General features: G+C 44.1%; 1 protein-coding gene across 2 annotated transcripts in view; it reads left to right on the plus strand.

Annotated features, from left to right (window-relative positions):
- Positions 1–23,420, plus strand: part of cntfr (ciliary neurotrophic factor receptor) — a 177,323-nt gene that overhangs the window by 52,751 nt on the left and 101,152 nt on the right. For both annotated transcript variants that reach the window (XM_078088470.1, XM_040197036.2), the window contains one exon: positions 23,311–23,392. In XM_078088470.1, coding sequence (XP_077944596.1) covers positions 23,311–23,392 — 82 coding nt within the window. The remainder of the gene's footprint in view (positions 1–23,310; positions 23,393–23,420) is intronic.

Genomic DNA, 23,420 nt, shown 5'->3' on the forward strand with positions numbered 1-23,420 from the left:
TGTCTTTCACCATGTTTGCGTTTTGTCCCCTCTCTGCCTGTTCCTCCCCTTTTGTCCCTTTTTTTTTTATCTTCCCCCTCTATTACTTTCTCTCCCTTTCCATGCCCTGCACCCCCCCCCCCCCCATTTTATTTGCTTCTCCCTCTGACCCTTGTTATTTCCCCTCTCCATCCATCTCCTGTATTTAATGAAAGTCCCTGTTATTGGACTAATCCAGTGGTGGAGTGTTCTCAGTGTCTCCCTCGCTTCATTCCTCCGTATCTCACCGCTCATCCTGCATCTTTAGATTTCCCTCTCACCCTCCACTAATGGAAGTCCCCCCCCCCCTTCCCCTCCGCTATCTTTGTAATCCAGTGTCTCCTTGCCTCCACCTTTCTGTTGCTCTTTCTTTTCCTCTTCCCCTCTGTAGACTAATGAAAGTCTGTGGTGTTGGTCTAATCCCCTGGCTGTGTGCTCACAGCCCCTTTGTTGGTCAAATCTGACTAATGCCCTCCGTCTCAGTCCGCAGCACAGCAGCCTCTTACCTCATTCCTCACACACACAAACCCTATGGGGAATATTATGATTTTTGCAGAAAGTGTATGTGTCTTTCTCTTGTTTGATAAAGACTCGACACGGCGTCCTATTGGAGAAACACGCAACACCATGTTGGTTTTCTACTTTCACACTCAAGCAATTCATATCGAGAGTTGAAGCAACACAGTGGAGTGCTGTTTTATTTACTTTATTCTCATTTTTTAATCTCCACTGTGATTAAAGACGTTCAGCATCCTACATCTCCACTGAGTAGTGGTCCATGCTATGTGCATAAATAATGAAAATGAATAAATTAATGCATTTGAATAATGCCTGTATTTTTCATGTTCTTCTTTAAGGGGAAATTACTGTATTTTCTTGATGAATTTGGACACTCAAACAGTGGACTTTTCTGATATAATGTCTGTGAATGTGTGGTCTGTGCTACAAAACTATAAATCCAACAGTACGTCTTTGCGTCCATGAACTGCCTGCAGCAGCATCATAGTAGCGACAGCAGGCCGACCCTGATACCCCCCCCCCCCCCTCCTCCCAGGATCATTTCCAACATCGCCTTCATCACTCATGGCCATAACTTCATTCGGGCGGTAAGCAGATTGACCCTCCGATGACTGCTCTTATTAAAGGGCAGACGGTGACCTCATCTCACCCCCGTCATCCTTTTGCCATGTTAATGGTTTGTATTGACGGACTGATACTCTGACACACGTGTACTTGTTTTAGTCAATGTCCCACACAAAAATGTGCGCATGATAAATACAGTACGCGCTGCATTGTGTTCCATATCGATTGATCTTAGTGTGCCGGCAGCGTGGCATCATTGACTGTGGCGGTGTGTCTCATGCACAGGAAATGGTACATGGGAGCGTGCGTCTACTTCTAGTGCGTGCGGGTGTGCGCATGCCCTCGTGTGCGTGTGTCAAAGAGTTCGCTCTTACACAATCCTGACAGTGTTTGTAATATTTTGGGCTCATTGAATCGCCTGTTTATGGAGTGTGCAATAAATCATGACTAAACATAACCAAACACAAGTGTGTGTTTATCAGCGAGGGAAAGCCGTTTCAGGCCTTGCACATTTTTGGCTGTGAGTGCGACACCGAGGTTAAATTGCTTCAGTCGTGGTGAAACTACGTTGAAATTGAGCTCTAAAGCACATTTGAGGCTTTGCCGTATAAAATGTATGTATGAAGTTCTGTTTCAGGGAAGCCATGCGATTGGATTTGCAGAAGGGCGGCCAGACCAACAGTGTGGGAGCCGCTAGGTTCACACGTCTCCAAATCACTGGGTACAGAAACCCAGCTACTGGTATGAACAAGTTAAGACTGGTCACTGGTCAGTACCAGGTGACAAGAACAAAAAGTGAGCCATTAGCTGTAAAACATTTGCTCGCAGGCTAAATTCAGCATAATGCTTAAATCCACCAGTACAACAATAGTCATATTGTACTCATCTATTTTTGAAGAAAAGTATTTCTTTAAACAAATTTTATGCATATTTCATTTCAATTCCTTCTACCTTTCAGTTTTATTAAAGATTCTGCAAGTGCCACCCGACACATTGTGTGGATGTTTCACAATAACATCTTAAACTAAAGGAGGGAATTTGCATCTTGACTCACTTGAAAGGTTCTCATGTCAAGCATCTGTGTTTATTTATCTAACAGCGATAAAGCAATTTTAGTAGATTGGAATCAAGTGAATCCGACTGCTAGTTGCATTTGTATTCCTGAATTTGTCAAGATAACGGGTACATATCTAACATGTTTTTATTAACTGTAAAATGCTACCAGGCGCAAATTGTAGCAGAATAGAACAGGAGGGTACACAAAAGTATGAATAAAGGTCTACTAAATGTAAAGATGTCAATCAGAATTAAGATTCGGGAAGTAGAATGTGCACACAGACAATTTAACAATGTTAAATAAAAAGAGATTTGTATAGAGATAAAGGATTTAGAATTACAGGACAAAAGTAAGCAGAGACACAGTGGTCAAACATAAACAACATCCACATGCTATAGAAGCTATTCTCCATCCTTCATTTTTAAGAAATTCAAAGGTGACAAAACTATTATTTTTCCTGTGACATTGGTGCTGACACATCCACTTTATATCAGAGGAATTCCTGTTTTTGAAGTCCCGACACGTACTGTAGATGTTGTAATATTTCCCCAGGCGCCAACAGTCCTCGCACCACCCAAGACAAATGGCTGACAGTTGAGTTTTTTTTGTTATCGTTCTTCAAAATTAGACATCATTTGAAAACACCTACTCAGTTCTAAAAGCACATACGTAAAATAAATTACACACGGCATATTTTAAAGAACAGCTGCAATTGTAGTCTCTTGTCAACATCAATAATGTTTACAGTCTTGTCCTAGATCCACTTGCTGTGCTAAATGATCCACTTCAGTTAATTGTTTCCTTTCCAAGAATGAATATGAAACATCCAGAGATTAAGCTCCGAGCCAAACACCGCCTCGACTTTTTTAAGCGCTATTCATTTGAACTAGAATTTCACATCAAATCATGTTTCAAACTTTTCAATCCTCTGATTCTACTTTGTGCTTCCAGTGAATGTAGAAGACCGTATTTCAAACCAGATCCCCTCATGTGGGAAGTTAAATATGTACGAGTCAGCCAGAGGTGAAATCCTTCCCTGCCAGGGGAGATCTCCAGCTTACAGGGTCTCAGGCAAGACTCCTCTGATTCATGATGGGTGTGTAGAGGGAGCGAGCAAATGTCTACGTGTGTGTGTGATCAACAGAAATATATGGCTATAAATGGTTTCATCCTTTGAGGCATCGACGGGTCCTCCTGTTTCTCCCAATATTTGGAGGAACTGGTTAACCGTAATAAAAAATAATGCCAATGGTAACAACAGAAACTCAAAAACTCCACCTCGCTAGAGTTGACGTCAACTGGTTAGTCAGAAAGTGAAAGGCGGCGGGGGTAAGGTAAAGAGGGGTGGAACTCATGAGGTGGATCCCGTGAGACAGGCCAGGTCAGCTGGGACTCAACATGGGGGCGGCGAGAGACCCAAGCCCCCCGGCGTGGAGAGCACAAGCACCCGGGACTGTAAGATGCGGCGGGTGAGAGGTGTCTGGTTCCACAGAAGCTCCTTTCCTCCCACCTTGCAGGTAAAAAAACCCACTGTGGAGCGAGTAAATGGACTGTACTTGTATAGCGCTTTTCTAGTCTTCTGACCACTCAAAGCGCTTTAACACTACGTGACATCATTCACACCCATTCACACGCTGATGACAGCAGAACCATACACAGTGACATCTGCCATCAGTAACTAACATTCATACACTGTAGTCGCAGCTACAGGAGCAATGTTGGGTTAAGTGTCTTGCCCAAGGACACATCGACATGCGGGTTAGCCAAGCCTGGGATCGAACCGACAACCCTCTGATTGGAGGACGACCGTGCTCCCCACTCACCCACAGGCGCCCACAGGAAAGCATCGTGTCTTTCCTGTCAGTCAGCCCAGCGACGCTATTACGATACGGCAAAAATATTGTGCTCCCGCGGCGCTCTCCCTTTTTCTGTCTGGGTTTCAATCCAAGCAGGTTTATCCTCTCCTCGACCGACTTCGGCTTGCTCGCCCTCTTTGTACGCACGCCGCCTCCCAATCTCTTCCTCCCCATCGTTCTCCACCAGCTTCGTTAATGCTCCTCTATCTTGAAGCCTCACAGGGAGCTAATTTAGCTGTGAACTTTGTTCCGGCTGTCAATTCACAAAAGGGACGTTGCAAAGAGTTAAGCAGATATGGCAGTCAGAGACCCATAGGGGGAGCGTTCATGAGAGATTAGTGGCGTATGCTCAAATATTATTATTATTTTTTTGTTGTTGTTTTTTTCATATAATGAAATGATTTATTCATTTTCATTTCCAGTAACGTCTGTTCTAGATCACATGCAAGAATGGTCCGCAGCTCCAATTAAGGCAACGGAGCCATTAAAGCAATTTTGAACCAGACCAGTGGACCTTAAAACCCGCAGAGCAGCTCAACACAGCAACATCTGTGATTACTAACAAAGCTCAGAATGCTCTGTTAGATATTCAGGCTTTTTTAATGCTTAAAGGAAATATGTGAAATGAAATGTTAAACATTGTTAGAAGTAGGTAGAAGCTCAATGAGAAATATTGTTGTCAAAGCTTTACGCCATCTGCTTACTATCGTCCGTACAATCGGCCGAAACCTCGAGCTATTCTTTTGAAGCAGCTGTGTGGTGTCGTAGAATGCAGTAAACAATAAAACAAATTCTCATTGATGGTAAAAACGTGTATATGTTTGCCGACATTGTGGTTTCTTCCTGTGGTGCCCAGGAAGGAAGTCTAAATTAGTCATTGTTCGTGGTGCAGCCGATCATGTCATTACACAGTTTAATGTTAACTACCCCAGTGTAAAGTTAGGTTTTACTGACATCCTTATCTGCTGATCTTTATCGTTTACACTATTTTAGTCTTTGATCTCCGATAATGTTACACAATGGTCACTGATAGTTTGTTTTAGGTGAAAGTTAATAAAAAATCATATAACTAATTACAACATTTGTTGTTTTAATAAATAGAAATATGTTTGATTTTTTTTTTACATCATCTGAACGTTATGTTTTTATGAGAACCCCCCAACTATTACTATGACATCATAGACCAGTTGTTGTAACCAAAGGAGAAAAAAGGATCTCTATCCACGCAAATGGATCATCAATGACAATTAGTACTAGCAGCAAAACAACTTTTTGCTGCTAGTTTTTCTTTTTTCCTTCTGATCCAAACATGTGATCTGATCCATGACTATGATTGTGAGTCTTATGATCACAATCATCTGTTGGCCATACCCATGACTATGTGGTTGTTACCCTGCTGGGACAGAGTCCAATTCCTGCATGGAAACTACTGATGATAAGGCATCCGGTGGATCGGGCTTCTGGGAAGGTCCACCTGGACTTAAGGAGGGATTATTGGGATCGAGCATATATTAGTTCTGAATATAAATCCCAGTTTGGCTATCTTGCTACTGCTTCTGGGTAGTGTCTTGATGCTGGCAGTGGGGCTGAGTAGTTGGATGTTGTCATCGTTATTAGAAGCTGAAAGGCAGAAAGTTACCGAACCAGCCGGTTGGGTTAATAAGGAGCATGCTGATTAGTGATTGGCTGCTACACAGGCGGACGCAAGTCGATGCCTCATGAATCCTAAAGCGAGGGTGGAAGGAAGGAGCAAAACGATTCCCTGGGAGGAAAAAAAAAAGGTGTGAAATGCTCGGGTAAAACCACATCAGGCGGCTCTGTCTGTCAAGAGGTCGGCGCTCGGGATCGAACGCGGTTAAGGCAGGGACTTGTGCTCACCCAAAAGAGATTGAACCTGTCACTTTGACTCGGAGTCATTTTGTCATTCGAAAAGGAGCGACCACACCTGACTGGGTAGCGGCGCTGGGGGCTGTTAACATTGAGGAAGAGCATTTCAGATCACAAAGCAGAGCAACAGCGTCGCTTTCAAAGGTTCCATGCATCGACAGCTCCGGCAGACACTTTAGCCTTGTCATGCATACTGTGTTATTTAGTATTCTTTCTTTATGTTTGTACGTCAATTCGAGTTTAGTTCCTGAGCAGTTTTGTAAAAGCTATTCTGCTCCACAGGGCGTATAGAAAGTAATTGACCTTGCAAATGTGTGCATATTGTGAAACAGTTGAACCGTGTGGTGCAGTGATACTTCACACAGCTTATCATCATCTGCCTTTATGCTGAATACATTTCCTGCCGTCATCCATATTGTAATATTTTGTCTCTTTTTCTGTACCGTCAGTATTGGCTGAAAAACATAATATCCCCATATTTCTTTTTTTTTATTTGTTATTATGAAATCACTGCAATTGGTTACTCTTAATCTGTGTTATTTTACACATGTTTGACAAAAAACAATAAATCTCAAAAAGAGCTTGTGACTAAATCTGCTAACTCCATCGGATCCTCGGGCCGGCGAAACCACACGGCTGCGCCTGCTTCTTCGATACAGCGTCGCTCACAACAAAGCTGAAGTTAAACATTGACCCGACAACTCAGTCTGACTTTCCCCACACTTTCTTACTACACCCGAAATATTTGTAGTACTTGTCAAAAGGAGCCGGCCTGTGGCGGATTCAACTCTGCAATCCAAAGCCGGTCGGTGCGTGCGATTCCTCTCGTGGGTTTTCTCCCCGCCGCTGGCCGGCATTTCCTCTCTGAGCCGCCGCTGGCCTTCTACAGCTCTGCATCGCCCCGACCTCGCCTCTCCCTGGGGCCGCGCACTTTGTGCAGAGAGAGAAAGAGAGAAAGCGAGAGTGTTGACATTGTGCCTGTTGAAGAGACTGGCGTAGCCGGCTAGCTAACATACTGCGATGCGCTCACCGGGAGACCGGGATCCGGCTTTTGCCTCAGGATCCTGTTCCCAGTAAGGGTTCATCCAAACTCTGACATCCCGAACCTTTAACAAACCTGTTTACATTACAAAAGCGGAAATCCCATTGTGAGTTTTAATGAAATAATGTTTTCCTGTAATGAGGGTCAATGGACTCCTTTTTGGTTTCTCGCCCCACCGCAGCAGAACATGACTCTCTGTCGGACTTAGAAATGTCAGGCTTTATTTCTCATCCGCTCGGGTATAAGATGTTACCGGCAGTGCTTCCTTTTCCACACAAATAGCCAAAACAAAACACGCACACGCTGAGATGGCTCCATTCACAACACATTTCATAAGTGACATTCAGCAACAATAAGGGTGAGCTATGACTCCCATTAAGCCACCTTTATGGAACGGCTAAGCAGTTATATCCATCACAACGGCGGCGGTTGGAAGGGTTGAGGGTCGATGCAGCGAGAGGATTGTAAAGGGAGGAAACTAAACGACAATTAAAGAGAAGGGATTACGTGGAGAAACGGTGTAAGAATGTGACACGCAATGTGTTCACGAGATGCTACACGAGCACGGAAGTAGGACCGCGGTCAAAATGGAGAAAACCCCACAATACCTGGATGGAACAAGAGCAGAGAGGTAGATTCTGCTTTGCTCACCAAAGAGCAGAAAGCAAAGGAGTTTCTTTGATCACCTGCGATTTACAGATAAGTGTAGTATTTTCACAAAGAGCCGATCTGTTTAGATAAAAGACCTATTCCCGTCCCCCAAGAGAGAGCTGGGGAGACCGGAGAGGATGAGGGGTGGCTCTCAATGGTATCAGATGTGAATGCTAAATTACTCCCCGTCTCGTGTGTCTCTTCCTCCTCTCTCCCCAGACTTGTTTTTTATAACATGACATGTCTGTTTGCAACCAAAAACTCTTGCTTTTTATCATTATTTTCACCCTCTTTCCCCTTTTGTTACGCTCGCCTGTGCGTCCATGTCTCCAAACTGAATCCGTCCCACAGAGTGAATGGAGGCAGCTGCCTCGTAGACAGTCCTACCAGTAATTAATAGACGGATGGCTCTCTGCTGCCTTTTATTATGTTCTTGTTCTGTTCCTATCGAGCTCAGTGAGTTACGTACGTAAATGGCTTCCAACTCAACGGATCCAAACCGAATCCAGTCTCATCCGGAGCTTGAATAAAGCTGCACATGCAGTTGCAAAAATAAATCCGAGAGCGGGGCTGCAGCAAAGTCTCCAATCCTTGCTTTTCATTTAAACCATCGCCCCTAAAAAATAACCACGTGTAGACAAACCTCTTTCGCTGGAAACTGGAGGAATAGCTCAACTAAATGTTTGCAAAATGAACTCAAGGCAATCCTGTAATCGGTGCCAGTGAGTTTTAGGTCCGTCTTCTCTCAGGAACGGCACCTTTCTGATGGAAGTTTTGTTATTTCATCAAACATTGTGGGACCTGGCCACGGTGTAGATATTACATTTTGAGTACAATTTCCACACGACAAATCACATTTTAGACTATTGAGTTTTTGATCTTTTACTACAAATATAGCTGTTTTTTTAATTCAGAAGTAAAAGGATAATAATATTGCTACGTGGTGAAGCCGTCTGGCAAATTTTTGGAAGTATCCTGCCACATAAAGACACTTTTTCTGCAGTCATGAAAGGATTTATTTGACATACTAGTAGACAAAATAACTCTTAATAACTTCCTTTTATTAACCAGGTAAATGGCCATTATGTGTTTCATTATATAGTTTAAATATTTGATTGAATCAACTGTTTAGTAAATGACAAATAAATAGAATTAATTCCTGCTCGTCCCAAAAGAATTCCCCGTCATCCATCTGAGCCGCAACATGACGGCCAATTATCATCGATGAGGACCTGCATTAGTCTCTGGTCACTGAGCCACTTGTTTCCACTGGAATGACTTTCTTTGTCCGCTTGGGACATCCCATTTAAGGAGAAAACACTGGCTGAGCTTTACACAGACTTTACTGTGGCCGTCCTGCTGCTGAAAATGGAACGAAATCTGAATTCTAAATCATTGTCTTTGTAGAATGAACAGCTAGATAAGCTGTTCCCAGGCAGTGTGACAAATATAGATTGAAACCCAATTGAATGTGCGGCCCCTGCTTTTGCAGCAAAATACGTCACAACAAAAGTGGTTTGTCATTTAACCCCACACAGGCTCCTAGAAGACTGCTTTTAGCTAATTAACTAACAATCATCCGCTTTTACTGACAGCCAACATACCAAAGCAGACACATTTTACATTGATTGCCTACCTATAAGAAGCTACGTGAAATTAACTTGCAAAGAGTTGACGGGGTGTTTCACTCTAACTTCAGTAACTTTGGCTTATTGGGATTTACTCGGGCCGTTAATGAGGTCTCAGTACAAAACCTTGTAAAGTTTTCTTATGTCCTGCTAAGTCCTTTTATTAACCAAAGCAAATTTCCAAAAGGGACTTCACTACGGAAAAAAGAAAACAAACACATAGGTGGCAGGAGGAGGAGGAGATAACGGTTGCAGATACTTTTGCCCAACGTACATCATTCCTTCCAAAAAAACTGAGATGTTTCTATTGACTGGTGCAGGGAGAGCCCCTCTCACCTTGAAAAGTGCTGCGTTTCTGTCTAATCTTCTTTCCTCCTTAAAAAATTACCTTTCTGAAAGGCGCTGGGGTTCAAGGAATCAATAGATCACTCAGGCTGCAAATGTATTATCTTACAAAGGGAAAGGGGGGAGGGGGGCGCGTCGTAGACAGGGAGGGCATGAATGGAGAAGGGATGAATTGAACCAGGGGAGAGGAGGTGAAGATGATGGAGGGAAGGGAGCTGGAGAGTGGTGGGAAAGATGAAGGGAGAGCTGAGAAAGTGGCGTAAGCGAAGGATTGAGAGGCGAACGGGGAGCGGGAGCTGGTGGAGGCTTGATGGGTCACGCAGGGAAGGATGGCCTTTTTGAAAAATGAGGCGCGGAGAGGAAAGGCAGCAGCTAAACATTTCCAGGTAGCCTTTTGGGGTTTGTTCAAAAAGGGAACTAGGAAGGGAATAGTAAATGTGCACGATTATAAGAATATGATTAAAAGAGAGAAGAATGAATACCAAAACAAAAGGTTTAAGCCAACCTGTCTGTAATCTGGTTGTTTCTCACCTAAAATAACTAATGTCCACATTAATACATTTGTGCATGCAAAAGAACATAGAAATAACTAAGAATTAAACTATTATTTCAAGCGGTTTTGTGATTGTCTTAAAGCAAACGTAAATCTGGGAAGAAATATCTTCTCTGGAAACCTAACTACATAGTAATACAGTTTTGTAAAATGGCAATTAAAGATTTCCAGGAGAAATGAAAGCACATTGAACTGTGAAATCATACTCTAAATGGCAATTATCATAAATGTGTTAACACTATAATTCTTTATTTCTAAATCAGCCCTTCTGTTTCTCCACGTTCAACCGCCACTGATCCTTATGGTTTAATACTGCCTTTTTAAGGTGATGGCTGTTGCAGTGACTGTATACGGAGCTAAAACTCCCATTCGAGCCAGTAGACTACACAGGGATTTGTCACAGTTCAGAAATGATGAGGTTGGGAGCCAAATGTACAGGCGGAAAGTAGTTCACTGAAAGGTGACATGTCTGTGTGCCCAGCAGACGGGCAGGCAGGAACGACACGAATGAGAAAGTTCCCGGCAATAGTGATTTGGGAGGACCAATCGGTGTGAGCGGTTAAACATCTGTTTAGGGTGGCTAATGTGTACCCCATTCAGAACCCATCGCCACATTTCCAGCTCCGATTTGGGAGGCCGCGACTGCAGTTCTCTGGCTGCAACACGGTAAAAACGTGTGCTGTGGTGAAGTGCTGGATATCATCAGCCTCAGGAGAGATGAGTGGGAGACATTTCTGCTTCGCTGCGTCTTTGATGCCATTTCTCACAGCGTTTGTCTTTATCCAACCTACTTCTGAGGCAGTGCCCTTTATAGGAATTCAATTAATGACAATGAGTGAAGTGTCTTTCAATCTCGATACAATTTGGGATGAATCGACAGAGCCACATGGGTATGAAATAAAAATCCATTCCCACAAACTCTGTGTGTGTGTGTGTGTGTGTGTGTGTGTGTGTGTGTGTGTGTGTGTGTGTGTGTGTGTGTGTGTGTGTGTGAGAGAGAGGGGTCTGAGGCATTGTAATGATGTCATTATCTTACTGGTTTTTGGTATTTTGTCTGCGTGCACTCTGATAAGATGACAAACAGACTTACCTGTAGAAGACAACAACAACTCTCTGTCTCTCTCACACACACACACACACACACACTCTGACAGACAGATCAATACAAACTCATTTCACACCTTGTGCGACCAAAATTCTCTTTTGCAGAGGCTGCGAAAGATATACAGACAACATATATTCATAGTCAGAAATGCAGCGAGGCAGATGGTGAGATTGGTTGAAAGGCGCGATGTAGGGTGACAGAAAGAAGAACTTATTCATGGAGAGCTGAATCCTGAAGATGTGAACCCGGTGTTGCTGGGTGGCATTTTGGCTCTGGGCTAAACGGTGGTGTGTGTGTGTGTGTGTGTGTGTGTGTTTGGAGTGTGAATGATGAGACAAGTGTTTTGAATCTTCGCTCTCACCCTGTTCCTTACACTCACATTGATCTGGCTCTCTATTGCCTCACCTGCTACGTTCTTCACTTATCTTCTTGTCTATTCCGTCTTCTCTCTACAATTTTGACAATAGGCCTCCAGTTTTATCCATCGCCGGCTTACGATGCACACAACTGCAGAAAGGACCCCCGGCCGAGGAAAAGCCAAATGCAAAGTAAAAGCTTTTACAGCAATCCTTTGACCACTCAATAATAATCTGCGAGTCAAGTCTAGGGAAGTCGAATAGAATCAGTGAATGAAGTGGAAAGCATTCGGCTTTGCCGTTGGTTTAATCCTTGCGACTCATAAGCCAGCTGAGAACGTTTCTGTGTCAGCGGGAAGCACGAGTTTAAAATCTGTCCGTGCATCGCCCCTCGGTTCTGTGTGCTTCTTAACGCGCACGCCAGCCTCGTGCCTCGCTCGCCCGCTTCACATCGGCTCCACTCCCCAGGCTGCGCAGTTTAGTAATCAATATGTGTGTGTTTGTGTGCGTGTGTGTGCGTGTGTGCGCACGCGGGGGGTAATGGAGTGGAATCCGACAGTGATTGTCAGTCATCTCACACGGCTGCAAAGTAGAATGTTAAAATGGGTCCGCGCGTTCTGCCTGGTCGTTTTGTGTCCACGCGTACGAGTGCTGGAAGGCGTTTGGTTAACATCACCTCTTCCTGAGCAACCAGCAGAGCAGAAACCCTGAAGGCTCCCTGGTGTTCACCAGTGAATGTTCCGTCATCCCATCGAGCAACACTGTGGGATTACGTTTGTTTAGTCCTTATTCATCCTTTTACGTCGACATTCTTTCCAAAAAAAAACAGCCGTGTACGTCAACTTTAGTGAAGCAGAATCCTGTTTTTGTTTGTTTTTAGATTGTTTACAAGTCCGTAGCTTTGGTTTACTAACATGAGCCGGATGTTCACAGCTACAACTGTAGAGCTTGAGTTTATGCCCGCCATAGATTTTAACATTTATATCTTTTTTATTTTTATTTAACAATTCACAGCTTGTAATCAGCTGCACAGACACCAACGCAGACATGAATACAGGCAGATTGGATTATTTTCCACCTGGTCACAAGGGAATAGAACCAAACGGAGAAACTAGACCGGGGCCAACACCTCTTCGCTGTAACGGATCACAGAGGTTGGGTACTTTGTTGTCATCTACAGGAAAAATGACTCCAATTGGAAAACAAATCCAACCAATATTTATAGTGAACTACTGGCAAACACTTGGAGGGGATTTAGAATGTAAAACAGGCAGCTGATACAATAAACCAGTAACCAGAAAAATTGTTAAAGACAGAACTACAACCACTGGCTGGAACTGTAAATCGCTAATATAAAATAAAGTAAAAAAAATTGCAGTTCAAAAAATAGTTTTTAGATCACTTCTTCATGAACACTTTGTTTTGAGAATTCTTGTGTTGTGCATTATCTGTTTTTGCAGATGCATTAGTTTATGATGCTGAATTATGATGCTGAGTTGTTGACTGTTCAACCACAAACCTGACACATTTCACCAGTTTGGATTATAGCTTTGAAATAGTTCTGAAGCCCTGAAGTGTGTTTCGCTTCAAACTTTATTCTTTTAGTAGGAGTAGTGTAGCTACTTCCTTTAGCTTGGGCGGTAAAATATTTGGCTAAGAAACACGGACCAGAGTTTCGACTCCCGAGTGAGAAAAACATGATTTTAAAAGTTGAATATCTAAGTGATGTTGCATAAGAGTTCTATGTGAGTTCATGCTAATCTGTAGTGTGTGTGTTTGTGCGTGCGTGTGCATTTTTGTGTTTTCTCGCACCAGTATGTGTAGAGCGTAAAGTTTAAGTTTCGAAATCTTGTTTTTCTGTTATTCAGATCTCTCTGTGCTCCTGCTTTTCTTGCTCCTGTGGTCTTAAAATATTCCACATCCTCTTTCTTCCTGTTTTTTTCAGCTTTTTTCCTCATCTTCTTTTTGTCAAACTTCATCTGTGTCTTTTCTCGCCACTCAATGGACCACCCTTTTTTTCTCTTATTCTGTTGTTATGTTTTGGCATTTACTTAGTTCTGACAAGCGTGACCGCTACCTATCCAAACAGTGTGCACACGATATTTCCCCGCAGCGGGTCATTGAGATGCAGCCGGGGGGGGAGGCAACGTGCGCCTCTATGGGGGCAAACGTTTATAACGGATTGCATTGCTAATAAACATCGAAAGGGCCGTTGTTTGTGTGCAGGAGAGGACAAATGGGGACAAAATGCTTATGGCTCTGTCGAAACCTTCAGTCGAGTGCTAAATGCAGCACACACACACACACGCACGTGTGTCGACACACACATACATGTGCAGCTTCAGTCATATCTGTAGATCGTGGTAGTGCTGTTTGAGGGGTTTCTTTACGATTTACGCGTTTTGTATCCATAGTTTACTCTGTCATCAAGTTCTAATCTCCACTCTTTGCATGAGCGGTGAAACCAGCCTCTTTAGGCCGCCGCTTACTGAGCACTCACAACAAATATGTACATTTATTGTCTTCTAATATCACCATCTGCAGGTTGTGCCAATTTTAACGATTATAATAAGTAGATCAGATGATTACTTAGAAACCACCTACGATGCGATGGAATTAAAACATGTATTTTAAACCTTTAATTTATTCAGGTTATATTGCCTTAGCCTTCATATTTCTTCCAGCACGGAAAGGCTCTGATTCATATTCTTGCTGCACTGAACATTAACAACTGTGAATTAAGCCGCCGACCACAAGGCAGCTCCGCTTGGGCAGATGGCAGTTGGATGGCGTGCTCGAGGGCATCTTCGATGTAACATCGCAGGGCTTGAATTGTCAAAATATTCTGTTTTACAAGCTCAGTTTTCCTTAATTTCTTAATTTACTATTTTCCTTACTTAAATGGAGTTAGTCTGTAGGAAGATAAATATAGATGTGCATTAAACACAGATCAATTATTTACATTCAGAGGTTGTGACCGGCTTAGTCATTGGCGAATCGTCGTCATGGTACTTTCTCCGGGAAGTTGGGGGCGCTCCGCTGTGTGAAAATAGGAAGCGCTGTCATCAGCGTTTAATGGAGGACACAAGCGAGGGAGGCAGAAAGAAAGAGGGAGGAATTGGAGTAGAAAAAAAGATAGTAAGTGACAGAGGTGACACCGTATGAGAATAGGGAACAAAACGGGTGGAGAACAGGTGGAGAGGATGACGGATGGGAGAGCAGCAGGTGGAAAGACGGCGCTGGATGGAGGGAAGAAAAAGACAGACGGCTTGAGTTAAATTCGTGAGTTATAGCATCACTGGGAGAGACAGAAATGAAGAGGGCGGCGAGCGGCCCCGTCGGGCTCCTGGTGAACAGAGAGACCGGAGTGAGGTAATAAATGAGACGCTCGCTCTCCATTACACACACTCGCACACACTTCCGTGGACGCGGGGCGGGCTTAGATAATGACATCAGTGTTAAGTCAGCGGTGACTAAGTGTGGTCCTGGAGAAATGTGCTGTTCAGCAGTAGATGACTCTTCCTGGGGCTACTACAGTGAGCACACGATGCAAGATGACGTCCTGAGTGCTCAGCAGGTTCGGGCAGACGCAGTCTGCTCATTATGTCCCCGGTTACATCTCCGGTTCATGACTTTAATGATAAGCTATGCTTCTTTTTACCTCCTAAGCGGATGTGTCAGGCTAGACGTTCACCCTGATGATATTTTTTTAAGCATGGCATTATGAAATAGACTTACCCAAACGTTTTCCTTTGAAATGACTACGGTGAACTTTGAATTTGTGTTGATTTCGACAAAACCCTGTGAGCAAAAGAAGTTGTCTTTACGAGCACCAAACTCCCCCCCAGAAAACATGTCGTCCTACTGCAGCGGGGGTTTAACGGCCTTCCCACTGCAGTCCTGGTCCTCGGCTCTCCGAAGCCTCCCTTCTCTCCAGCCGGCCCATCGGTGCGCCCGCGGGTGTCCGGCGGCTCGGTGCACAATGTTGGCTCTCAGCTTGTGGCCACGGAGCCGTCCTCCCAACAGACCGGTGACCGCGGCCCGAGGGCAGCCGGGGAGCAGGCTGTGGCTGTGTGCGCGCGGCGAGCTTCCAGCTGAAGGAGTTCTCTGGAGAATCTGTCTTGTTTGTTTGTTTTACTTCTGTTGGTCACGTAGGGGTATCAATTTAAAGTTGAGACCGTTTCATTACCAGTGGGAAGTAGCTTTAAGAGAACAAGTTTTTGTAAACTGAAATTGTTAGCTGGCACTCTTCATTTGTTTACCTATCCCTGAAGAAGCTCACCACTGAATTATGTTCCAGATAATATATTAAATTAAAACAATTATAATGTATAGTGACATTGTAGGCGTTTCATATATATATGTATATATATATATATATATATATATATATATATATATACTTTTTACTCATTTTGGTGATTCTGCATCGAGGCAAAGGAGTGAATGCCCTTGAACACACAGGCCGCACTATTCCAGTCATGTGTTTGCTCAGAAAGAAGCAACAGGCTCTTAAGTGTACTTTAGTGAATGCTCCAATACATTTAGCGTGTTTGTCTGGGCTCTGAGGTTTTCAGGCCACCCGGCTCACTGCGCATGTGGATTTGGTCCATGCATACCTGCAGTTTGAGGATGCTTGTGCTTAAATGACAGTGTGTTCAAGGTTAAGTACATTTCAGGGTGTATGCTATCCGAAGGCTTTATTGTTTATCTGGTAATGTGTGACGGGCAGTTGGGTGTGTGTGTGCGTGCGTCTGCATCTATACAGTGCATGGGTTCATGCGCTTAAAAGGCCACCCGGCCGATAGACAGACCTACATGGAGGCCACAGGAATCAAATCTAGAAATAGGCCCCTGTGGTAATGACCAGTGGACAGTGTTTGTGTGCGTGTGTGAGTTCTTGTTCCCCCGGACTATGTCGCTACTGTATCCCCTGTTTACAAAAGAGGCTTGGCGAACAGGTTGCGTAAACATACTGTTTTTAGATTCTGAAACACGCAGGGAAATGCATTCACACACATGCACACCGGTATATTTCTCACACTGACGCATGCACACTCAGACAAAAGGCCGTAAGGGAAGGTGACCTTCGTCTTTTTTTGTGCGCTTTCCTTGGCTCTCGTTCCGTTTCCTCCCGTCAATTTCATTTTTCCAGTCTTCTTCTTTCCCGATACTCATCTCTTTCTGCGGCACTCTCACATGCTCTCTGTATCTCCAAGCCGCCGACACAGATGCAGCTTTCTTCTAAGCGAGCAGTCACGTTCAGTTTGGGAGAAAAAAGCAATCAGAGATATATAACCCTTTGAAAAGAGGGCTGTGTGTTATTATATTGGAGAGAAACAATGTGCATACTCATTTCTTTCTGACAAGTCCTAATTTATTACACTTTTAACATATAAATGAGTAGACACTGAAGATCCGCTCACATGTTGTTCGTCTACGCTTGTGGTTTTAGAACATCTTCCTCCTCAAGATCCAGATTTGAATTCCTCCTTTCCAAGGATTCTCTGATCAGAATAGCCTGATTCCGTCTTTAGTCTTCGTTGCCTATTCTCAGTAGGCGCAACAATGGTCCATGTTGCAAATGCAGAAATTGCAGTAACGTTCCTATATGGTTACGGGCGACCTTTACCCCTGATTCGGCCTTTAAATCAGTCAAATCAGTTATGGATGTTGTTCTTAAAGCGTCAGTCGCATATTTTGGCTGTGGTGGAGATAAGCACGACTGTACGCTGCTTTATAGTTTATTTTACTCAAAATTGGGATGACTATTGCCTGGCTGACCATAATGTTGTATTGAACAACCATAAAGTGGGACCATAAACTCTAGTTTACAGTCTTCACTAAGGTATTACATTAAGTACAACCTGACTTTATTTTTAAATGAAGGGGTTTCAAATTTATAGCTATAAGAAAGAATTCATGTGTATCTTCAAATGTAAAACTACTTTAATCAAAAGTTTACTACTGCACCGCACTACACAACACTTATTACTTTTTTACTTGTAGTGTTAGTGTTAACCAATGTAACATTTTGGAAAGGTAGGGCACAGATAGTGTGTGTGTGTGTGTGTGTGTGTGTTTCATACAGAGTGGGAAAGGCTGCAGCTCTGGTTCTGATTAACTCCCTGTAAAAACACCTCTGTTCAGAACATGCCAGCCTGTACATCACACCATTCAACACACTCACTCTCTCTCACACACACTCAGGGCGCAGCTCCTGGAGGCTCACTGTTCACAAAGGGGAGTCTTCACCCATCATTCAAAGCCTCATAGGCCTTAAGAATGCTGACACACACACACACATGCTCACACACACAGACGCACCAAGTGCTCTGTTTTCTTAGCTTTGATACACTTACAGAGTTCGGAGGTGAAAGGGCTGGAGGTAACACCGTGTTTTTCCAGTGCTTGCCAACCACCTATATCTGCTTCTACATGCACAAGGAGGTCCAGATGGCTGTGTGGAGACAAAACACACACACAGTCCGCTCGAAGGCACAAGAACCAACATGACAAGTGCTCGCACTGTACACCAGATCTGCTACCTGACATAAGTGTGATGAAGCCCAATGAGTTATCAGCTCTCGTGTAATCTTTAGGCCGTTTGATCCCAGTCAATCACCCAGTCTGCCATGTTTAATTATATCAGGCGTTAATGCTAATTCAAGTTTGTGCACCAACACCACCAGTTGATTACGGGAAGCAGTGATGGGCTCCAAACGCCACCCCCGTGAGGTGTGACTTTTGTGCAATGGCTGCTTGGGCAAAAATATCACGGGCCGGATGCTGCAGCTCTGCGCTGTGGCTGCTGACATGATGCATGGGAGCCGACGTGTTCAGCTCTCCTGAAGCTCAGCCAGCTGAGAGCAGTCACATGTGATCAATGGCTGGATTTATCTCTCACAGCCAAGTGCCAGTCATTCCCGTGCACGAGGTGTGTGTGTGTGTGTGTGTGTGTGTGTTCGTGGCCGCGACCACTGCTACCTCTCAGGTCACAATCGACGTTGTTTTTAGCGAACAATTATAGCCAGAGCGACTGAGGAAAAGGTCACAGCCGTCGGGCTATCAGCAAATGCCCACTGTGCACATCGGCATGCGTGTGTCAGTATTTATGCACGCGTGTGTGTGCTGTACACCAAATGCCAGCAGCCACATCAGAACACACACACACACACATGCGCACGCACACAACAACCACCCTAATAGCTTGTTGGTAATCTGCAGCGACTCTGCGTGATTGATGACAGAATTATTCTTGCCCAGCAAAGAAAAAGCTTCAAGGGGATGAGGGACGTATTAGTATGATTCAATAGGGAGCGTGCCATCAGTTATGTGTGATTATGTGATTGCATATGTGCGTGAATGTTTGGGATTGGATGAAAGGATCATCTGCAGGACACTGATCGCGTCATCAATGGCGTTTTTCCTGTTATTATTCTCCTTTGGGTCTCTGGCCCAAAATGTAATTTCACCACGGAAGGAAAGGTAAATGCAAATTATTTTAGACCTTTCGCCTAAGAGAAGAAAAAAAATAGGAACCAAGAAACTCCTGGTCGAGTTTCACCTTCTGCTGAAATATTTTGCATATTCATAGCCTTTAGATATAAAAAAATAAATGAATACATTTATTTGGGCAGCAATTATCTTTAGAGATCGCGACTCTCAAACATCCCGTGTCTCTCATCCCTGAGCCGGCAGCACAGCGCCACTATAAATGACAGCGAAATGCACTATGTACCTTTTGTCCCTTACGTCTTGCAGACATCTTCAATAGCACGGAGGGACAGCGGGGGAGAGCCGATGTCCACATACGGCCAACAAGAGTACAACTATTAACGTAATAACAGGCTTGTAACGGTATTATATTTGGATGATACCATATGAGAAAAAATATCAACACCCTTAAAAACTTATGTATCGTTGCCTGAAGGTAGGACGAACTCCTCAAAAGTGAGTCGGTTCGTCAGCTGTGGTGGACAGGAGGCTTATTTCCGCAGTGAGCATTCGTTTGATCTGTACAGGACACCTCACCTTGGAGTTTCAAGGTTTTTACTCTTCATAATGAGGAAATTATGATATTATATTTAACTTATCTCCTTGTCCAAGGGAAGTTTATTTTCTGATCATCCATCTTCCAAGACGATTTGCTAAATCATTCTAAAATACTTTGTGACTCAAAAGGACGACTCCTTGAGGAGGTTTTATCTACAGGAGACATGTTGCATGGCTGCTTTGTGCTCTGGCTGCCGTATTAGACACTTGTTCCTGTTTAAAACTCGTTGCTGCAGACGGGGAGCTGTGATTCTGTGAGTCAGTACCTAAACCAGGCAGAACACGGTGTCACTTTACAGTCTTAACTTGCTCTGTGGTGCCAGACACACTGGTTTCAGGATCATAAAAACAGCCAACCTCCAATTACGTCCCAGCAGGATAATGGTCCTCTGTTTCCGCATCATATCCACTTTAACTGTGCGTAACATCCATAAAGCTACATTAAGTACATACAAGGTAGAAGAGGATGGTTTTGTATGACCTTTTAAAGTTGAGTGATTTGTTTTGATTTCAGTTTGTCAGAGTTATTTGGAGAACTTTTTTTTCTTTCTTTTCTTCCGCTGATGACCATAAGAAGCAGCGATTCAGGTCTTTCTACTGTGTGTTTGATAGCTGTGGTTGATATTCCTGATTGCAAACGGCTCTACTCTTGCTATAAATCAGAACGCTCATTGGTTGCTTTGGAGGATGCGTTTCGTTACTGATGAACTATTCTATTCATGGGAGCTGGCCGTCAGGTGGAATATGGGCATATCTGGATGAAAAAGGAAGGAGAAACTTGCTGATTGAACATATGACTGTACGCGGACACAGCTGTGATTTTAAGGGACAAACCTCCCAAGTTTCCTATTACAGGATGTTCTCTACCGCCATTCGGACAGCCAATGTTCTTTTTGGACGTTTCCCATTGTGAGCGAAAAAAATAAAGCTAAGAAAGTACGTATGTGCATTTCTTCAAAAGAGGGAAGGGGGGCCTTATATTTTTCTCAAACACACCATCACGCACACATCCTGGCCCGCCTACTGTATTTCCCTCCTGGCTTTCCAATTTAAATGCAAATGTTCCCAAATCGGACTCCACAAAGAAGCAGAGGCAAAATCATTTGACGCAGCGATGAATTATATATTTTAATTAAGCGGCCGAAAGAATCATGCCTATTCAGCCCTTTCCCCTCCAATAAGAAATGAATAAATAAATATGGAAGGAGGAGGAGGAGAAGGAGGGAATAAATGGGAGGGGTGGATGGATGGATAAAGGCAGGAGGGTTTGTATTGAGTTTGTGTGATTGCAGCGCTAACCGCCCCGTGGGCTGTCATTATATGAGCCATCTGAAGCTGTCAGATTTCAAAACTGTATTGTTTGCTGATGGACAGGCTAAATACCCCCACAGTTTCATGCACAGACACACACACACACACGCTTATGCCGGGACGTCTGCACCCAGAGAATTGCAAATGCATGCAAACACACACACACACACACACACACACACATCTTTTGGATTTTGAAACCAGCACTTGAAGAGTAGAGATGGGGATTGTGATGCTCTGACAAGGGATGCAATTTTAATTTCACCCTCTGTCACTCTCCTAAATATCTTCTTAGATGAAATACATATGAGCTGCCAATCACTCACACATACACATAGACACACATGCAGGCCACACACACACACACACACACACGCCGTCTAACTCTCAATAATATGCACTCAATCAAACTTTCAGTCTCCATTTCTCTCTTTGGAAGTCACGAGTGGAAACAGCCACTCATCTGGTGATGTATCAAAAAGTGCATAAAAGACTCCAAAGAGTTCCCTCTACAAACATTCACATCAATTAAAACTGGAAATAGAGCTGAGGAATAGCGGACTGAAATCATGCAGTGTGCTTGGCGTTAAATTTCTTCCCACCTCAGAGAACTCCGGTGAACACAAATCCACATAATCCAGTGAGTTGGAAAGCATAACATCAATAAATTACAATGATGTGCTTCGGGACATTTCTGCTGCCATGGTGTTTGAATACTGTTATATTAAGGTGACAGCATGCTTTTCAAAAGCTATTTGCTGCGTCCTTGATCTTGTTTTAGCGTTAGTACGTCATTTCCGAAGCCCCCGTGGTCCTGGTAGTGAACCTTGCAGGCTCCTCTTTGGCACAAAGCGCCTGTCTTGTTTTTTTACTTGTAATACGGACACACTTTAGTGTGCCATCCCCGCTAATGTTTTCTGTGAGAAACACCATTCTCTTTGTGTTGCTTTGACATCCAAAAAAGATTTCATATAAAACTCAGCATTCTTTAATGAATAACTTACATCTTGAAGTTAACGCAGTTGCTTTTGCCGTGTAGGAATACGTAATAAGCTGTGTGGGTGTAAAAGCTTTTCATTCTTCCGTTCAGTAAAACATTGCCTAGTATCTACGTCATTGACCCTTCTGCCTTTGTGACATGTCAGTGGTACCGTAAAAGCTTTTTCATGTTCTTGAATGTTGCTCCGCAGTACTTTATGATATGTTCCATCTCTGAAACATGCTGTAGTGACGTTAATGCCCGACATTACCAAAGAGCAACAGAGGGACCGACTCCGCGGAACAGGGCGAGGGAGACTATGTGGGAGAGGGGATGAAGAGTAGAAGTGAGTAAGAGAAAAGACACCGGTGAAGCTAATCCAAGACCACGAGGTAATGGGAGGCGACAGTGGTTTGCAACAGCTGGAGTCGTGCATCAAAAAAAGAACAAGGAAAATCACTTCCCCCTTTCTTCTATTTAGAGCGCTCACTCTGTCCTCGCACATGCAGACACGGACACCTTGCTCACTGCACGTCTCAGCGGCAGGCAGACCCTTAGACGACCTTTGCTCAGAGAGGAGAGGCGGGTGGTTTCCAGACAGACGGGGGAGCGGGTGCAGGCAAAGGGACAGTCCATGGAGAGAAGACAAAGACGGGAGGCCCTTGGGACCCTTTTTTGGCATGTGCCCAGTTCAAGTGTCAACAGGACGGTGAATCCTTAACAGCTCCAATAGTGTAGTTATGTTGAAGCTCACCATGAACTTTCACCTCAGAGTGGAAGCAAGTACTGTCATCACAACACATAAAAACTCCTCCCTTTTTCATAGACATTTAAAACTTTCCCTTTCAATAATCGTCTTATTATCCATCGTCTCATCTGACACACGGAGATGGGGAACGGCAAAATGACAGCGAAAGCAAGCGATGAGAGCCTCTTTCAGTGTTGATCTTTGGCTTGCGAGGCCACGACATGGCGACCGCCGATGCCTGAGGCGTCCTGTTGTTGTACGCGAGAGCTGCCCGTTTGTTTATGGAGTGCTATACCTTTAAGTGCGTCTGGCCATTGCCCATCCCAGGGAGGATGGACCCATTAGGCTGATGAACAGGAGGAAACGGACAGAGAGAGAAAGGTTATAGAGTGAAAAGGATAACACCAGTGCGGGGAGTAAAGAAATAAGGAGGGTTTTGACGAGCGGGAGGGAGAAAGAGGGAAAAAAAGGTCCCAGACGTGGTGGTGAAAGGAGACAGACTGAAAGAGAGGACAGGAAGCGGCTATCTCTCCGTCTCCTCCATGGCGCTGTAGGCGCCCATGGGTCCGTCAGTCAGTCAGGACGACAGGCGGAACCGCTCACTCGCTCATGACTCTGCTGTGTGTGTGTCCACAGATGGCAAACCTCGTGACATCGCTGTGCTGCGTGGTCCTGGCCGCCGTGGTGGTGGCGTACGCTCAGAGACGCAGCCAGCTCGGTGAGTACGACTTTAACCTCCTCCTTCA

Source organism: Gasterosteus aculeatus, chromosome 14 (genome assembly GCF_964276395.1).
Source record: "Gasterosteus aculeatus chromosome 14, fGasAcu3.hap1.1, whole genome shotgun sequence".
In the NCBI taxonomy this organism is placed as follows: domain Eukaryota; kingdom Metazoa; phylum Chordata; class Actinopteri; order Perciformes; family Gasterosteidae; genus Gasterosteus; species Gasterosteus aculeatus.